The sequence below is a fragment of the Sciurus carolinensis genome, chromosome X, assembly GCF_902686445.1.
Source record: "Sciurus carolinensis chromosome X, mSciCar1.2, whole genome shotgun sequence".
In the NCBI taxonomy this organism is placed as follows: Eukaryota; Metazoa; Chordata; class Mammalia; order Rodentia; family Sciuridae; genus Sciurus; species Sciurus carolinensis.
In genome coordinates, this window is record NC_062232.1 from 110,515,170 (window position 1) to 110,521,291 (window position 6,122).

Consider the following 6,122-nt stretch of genomic DNA (forward strand, 5'->3'; position numbering starts at 1 on the left):
TAAGATTTATAGATTTAGAGCTGAGCAAAACATGCTCCCAGAGATAGAGTCTTGGTGACAGACTTTAGATAAACATATAGATCAGTGGATTTGGGAATCAATGGAGAAAAGAGGAGATATGGCACAGTTTCTATAAACCAAGCTGCTCAATGAAGGGCAGGTTCTGGTCAGTTATATTTTCTGGATAATGAGCAATAACCAAAAGACATTTTTGGTTTCAGTTTCTGTGTCATGTTTTTCAAATGCTTCTGACCACTTCCCACTGTTGGCGGTTAGACAGACTGACATCAGATCTTTTTGCTGACCGTGGGATATGCAGGAACTTAGGATATCAAATTGTGTATTTTCACTCTACAGCACTGAAAAAAGGTACAGGAGAAAAAGTAGGAAACTGGGTAGAGTATGTACAGAGCCCTGCACTTCTCCTGGAAGTCATCTAATTTGGCTTAAAGCCCTGGGTCCAAAATATTTGGTTATTATCTCCATGTTTTTTAAAGAAAATAAAAATTGGGTTTAGTTGGGTTCCAGGTCACCAAGACAAAATGATAGATAAACATTGACAAGAGGTAAAAGATATCTTAACAAGCAGGTTTCAAATTGAAATAACCTGAAGGTCTTAATGCAGAGCATTCAAGTGACCTCCATCCTCTCCACATGTTATAACTTTTCTAGGAGAGATTGAATGAGACTGTGTGTGGGTCAAATGTCATTGAAAGAAATGTTAACCCAAGAACGTAAATAATTTAATTAGACACCATTACCAAGGGCAGGAAATCAAAAGAGTTTGTTGATAGAGATTTGACCTAATCTAAAAGAATTTTCTTTCTTCAGAGATTTCCAGGCATTTGGGAGTTTGAAGATCTGGGAAGGCTTTTGAAATCTTGCCAGGACAGTTTGCAGGGAGATCGTGAGAGTTCCAAACCTGGCAAGTCTTGAAGAATTGTTCTTCTGGGCAATTCTATTCTGTTCTGTCTACTAGCACTTGAGAGAAACTTTCAATGGTGAGTGAGTAACAGGACAAGGCTCTAGTTTCTTTTCTTGTTTTCCCTTTCTCCTTTTTGTGGGGTCTCTAACCATCTATCTGGCATAGGTAATCTCTATGGAGGCAAATGGCAGCCATTAGTTAAAGGAAATTAACCTGTATAAATAATTGCAGGTAACAGGACTAAGACAGGAAATATGCTGCACCCGGTTTCCAGGAATCATTTAATGGTCATTCTGGGATGTGACTCTCAGCACTGTCTTTGGAAAGGCAGGTCCAGACTTAATGAAAAATATGTTCCTCAGTTTAGATACTGAGTAGCCTTTAAGCATGAGAGAAAAATTGTCGCCAATTTTAGTTACAAGGGTGCAAACATAGTATTAATGGGGGCAAGGTCATGGGTTCAATCCCAACCTCTGCCAGTAATCTTAACACCACTTAAAAACAAGTCTGTCTCACAAAGACTGATCACCAATATTTAGTCAAATGGCTCATCAATTCTTTCTACTGGGTTCATGAAAGACTGAGCAATAGATTCTTTATAAGACCTCTTTCAATATTGGAGAAACAAAATGCACACTGTGGTTTATTGGAAATGGTAGATACACAAGAGGAGGGAAAACATCTATTTATCAATATTTAATATTTAACATCAGAATCATTTCATGGAATTCCAAGAGCAACATAGCATAATAATCTGCTGTCCACTTCTATGGAAACACCAGTTCATGCTCCCAGCTGCAACCTTGCCAATCACTTTTTAGATATTCCACTGTGAATGGCCCATGTGTATATAATTTGGAGCTAAATATACTGCTAATTATTCAAAAAATGTTAAGATACTACTGTACCAGCTTAAAATATAACAGTCAGCAGAGCATTGTTTCATGTAGCCATTTGATTCTTATCTTTCTGCATTTTTGTTTTGTACAGATGATTTTCTCAGTCTTTACTTGGAAAGATACTAGCTGTACAAGGCAATACCTCTTTCTCAGGGTTCTCTGATAAATGAGGAAAAAAAGCAACATTAAGGTTCTTAAGCTCTAAGAACACTCCTGTGAGGGCAAGTCACCACCTCCTCCATTTCTTGTATTTGTTTGCTTCTTCACAGTCAGCAAACACTTTCATTTCATGGATCTAATCTTGTGTATTCAGCCTCTTTGAGAAGCTGAGCAAGATAGAGAATGAGACATAGGGACAAGATTAGTGGGATTTATGAGATCTTTCCTAAAGACTTTTTTCTTTTTCTCTTTTGCCTATGCCATGTGCCCTGCTACTATTTCCTAAAGACTTAAAAAGACAAGTGAGCATACGACCTCAGAGGTGGTTAGAGAAGCTCCATTCCTTAGCAAACCCCTTCTCTTCCCATATGCCTCTCCAACAAAGGAGGAAAATGTAATGCATTCCCTTTACTCTGAGAAGTAAGTGTTTTTTCCCATTTCATCTGAGAGAAATGAGAGAATACTACATTGAGTTAGAAGGACTCTCAGAAATCATGTGATTGAGCCAGATTGCAAATGAAAATTTAGGCAAAGTCAAGGGAAGAACCTGTCTAGAGACATAGTCAGCCTCAGTATCAGAGGCTTCAAGGAGGGGGTTAAAAAGAGAAAAGATAATTAGTCTTATGAAGGAATATGTGTGTGTGTGTGTGTGTGTGTGTGTGTGTGTATGCAGAGTGTGTGTATATATATATATATACACACATATACATACATACATATATTTATTCAGGGGTTCTTGGCATATAAATCACAATGTCAAAGGAAAAAGAAAGAGAGGTTGCCTTTCAATATGGAACTGTTAAAAGACCACATTCACATACTTATTTGGCAAATAATTACTGGTCACCTATTTTGTACCAGGCACTATTCCAGGTTTGGGGCATACGGCAATGAACAAAATAGAAGCACATTCTCTGAGCTCATTGAGCATACATTCTATTTGAGAGAGAAAATCAATACAAATACTTAATAGATAAGATGTACAGCATGCTAAAGGTAATTCTATGAAGAAAATAATGCAGAAATGAGGAATATAAAATGTCAGGCAATAGAGATGAACTTCTAGACAGAGTAACCCAGGAAGAACTCACTGAAAAGATGCCTCCTGAATAAAGAGTTAAAAGGTAAGCCATGTAAAGATGTTGGGTTTCACAAATATGGAGGAACAGTTCTTTCATAACTGTGGAGCAGCAAGATCAAAAGTTCTGAGAAACAGTGGTTTGAGTGGGGAATACTGAGGTGGCCAGTGTGACTTGAGCAAAGTTGATCAAGGAAAGGATACTAAGAATTGGGGTAAAGAGGTGGTGGAGAGGCAAACCATGTAGGGCTAAATGGGTCATAGTAAGAAGACGTGCTTAATGAGACTGAAACGGGAAATTGTAGTTAATAATATGATATTTGAACTTAAAAGTTTTGTTAGTAAATAAATCTAATAAATGTTCTTATAAGAGGAGAGAGGGGAATCTTTTAGAGGTGATGACTGTACTTACAGCTTTTTCTTTTCTTCTCTCTCTCTCTCTCTCTCTCTCTCTCTCTCTCTCTCTCTCTCTCTGGTTTTGGGGATGGAACAAGGGCACCTCATGAATGCTAGGCTCTACCACTGAACTATACCTCCAGACTTATGGCATTATTTATGTTGGCTGTTTTATGAGTATATACCTACCTATCTTCAAACTCATGAAGATGTACACATTAAATATATATACTTTCGTGTGTAAGTCATACCCCAATAGAAAAAGAATATTTTAATGAAGGAGAGAACTGATTAGATTTACAATTTTACTAATTCATTTTGAACTGAATGGGGACAAAACCAGAACAGGGAAACCAATAAAAAAGTTACTGACAATATCCAGGTGAGTAATGACAATACCTTAGAATAAAGGATGGCAGTGCAAGTGGCAAGAGGAGTCATTAGATTTTGGATAATAGTCAAAAATGCTTAGGAACTTATATATTAATTTAATATCTATTTGATCCCTGTGTACTATTCCCTAATTTAATATCTATTTGATCCCTAAGTACTGTTCTAGGTGCCAGGGATATATCAGCAAAGGAAGTTAATGAGGTCCCTGTCCTCAATTGATTTACATTTGAGTGGGAGACAAATAATAATCAAATTGCTAATGTAATTTCAGATATTGGGAAGTGCTATAAGAAAAATAAAATCGGGTGGGGAAAAGACAATGATGACAGTAGGGAGAGAAAGTCTTTTCAGATAGGCTACTCACTCAAGTCTTCCTCTCACTACACACCCATCCTTTTGGAAACATCACATTAGATTTTCACACTCCTTAGGGCTCAGCAACCACAGCATAGAACATGTAGGAGTACCTAGAAATGTAACTTCAACTGAGGTTCTCACAAACCTGAAGGAATCCAGGAACTTCTCCTTTTATATAATGTTGGTCCAGGTCAAAGAAATACTCTATGTCAGGCATCATGGTAGATCATGGCACTATGGGAAATGGAGACATGCATAATCAGGAGTGAGATACATTCATAAGAATAGACAGAATTTTAGCTAAGACATATTATCCTCAGAAGTTCTCTTTTTACTTGAGATCAGTAACTCTATCTGACTGAGGTGCAATTGTGTCTATGCACTAGATTTATCTTGGAAAATGGAGAACGAGTGAGAAAGCCAGGAAGATGGCCTCCCTTTCTTCTCTTTTTGGGAAAACAATTATCCAAGAAGGTGCCTAACAGAGGAAATTGTCATATAACTACTTTCAAAGGGTGAGGAACTTTCCATTTCCTTGGAGTCAAGGAGGGAATTTTTAGTTTTGCCTCTGTTCCCATTATAGATATCCCATTTATGTTCTGTCTCTTCTGAATAGGGTAAAGATAATGATCTTGCACACCATAGTTCTTTCCACCTTTCTCATACCTTCCATCTTTATTCTCCTTCTTTCAGGTGAAACTAAGCAGCTCCATTGGCACCCATTCAATGAACAGTAGCAAAAGGGACGAATGGCCATGGACAATGCCACAGCAGCATTTGGGTTTCTTCTCATTGGCATCTCTAACTATCCTGAGTGGAGAGACACATTTTTCACAATGCTGCTGATAACTTACCTCTGCACATTGTTGGGGAATGGACTTATCATCTTTCTAATTCACTTTGATCCTCACCTCCACACTCCAATGTATTTCTTCCTTAGTAACCTGTCTTTCTTAGACCTTTGCTATGGAACAGCCTCCATGCCTCAGGCCTTAGTGCATTGTTTCTCTATCCATCCCTACCTCCCTTACTCACAATGTTTGACCCAAATGAGTGTCTCCTTAGCCTTAGCCACAGCAGAATGTCTCCTACTGGCTGTCATGGCCTATGACCGTGTGGTTGCTATCTGTAATCCCCTGCGCTATTCCATGGTCATGAAAGGCCCAGTGTGTGTTTGGCTGGCTGCGACCTCATGGGGGGCATCACTTGTACTCACTGCTGTGCTCGTCTTATCCTTGAGGCTTCGCTTCTGTGGGGCTAATGTCATCAACCATTTTGTCTGTGAGATTCTCTCCCTCATTAAACTGGCCTGTTCTGATACCAGCCTAAATGAGTTTATGATCCTCATCACTGGTATCTTCACTCTGCTTCTACCCTTTGCATTTGTCCTCCTCTCCTATGTCCGAATTGCTGCCACTGTCCTGAGAATTCACTCAGCCCAAGGAAGGTTCAAGGCCTTTTCCACTTGTGGTTCTCACCTGACTGTGGTGACAGTCTTCTATGGCACAACCATCTCCATGTATATAAAACCTCAGTCAAAGTCCTCCCCTGACCAGGACAAGTTTATCTCAGTGTTTTACGGGGCTTTGACACCCATGCTGAATCCCCTGATATATAGCCTGAGGAACAAGGATGTTAAAGGGGCAATGAGGAAAGTTATGGCAAAAATGGCATAAGGTTGCTTTACTTCTATACTTTTAAAATAACACTCAGTTATGTATTCACTGATGGGGAAAATTGTTTAAAGGAATCTAACTTTAATCTTGGAAGTGTAGATGATTGACATGTGAAAAGCTTCATCAAGTGCTCCTACCCCCAAATATATCCCTACTGAGATTTTTTAAAATATTTTTAGTTGTAGATGGACATAATAACTTGATTTATTTATTTATATGTGGTGCTGAGGATCAAACCC

General features: G+C 38.6%; 1 protein-coding gene across 1 annotated transcript; it reads left to right on the forward strand.

Moving 5' to 3' along the window:
• Positions 1 to 4,956: 4,956 nt before the first annotated feature.
• On the forward strand, positions 4,957 to 5,883 carry LOC124971657 (olfactory receptor 13H1). Its single transcript, XM_047535320.1, has one exon. It carries the CDS (start codon positions 4,957 to 4,959, stop codon positions 5,881 to 5,883), a length of 927 nt encoding a protein of 308 aa, XP_047391276.1.
• Positions 5,884 to 6,122: the final 239 nt, after the last annotated feature.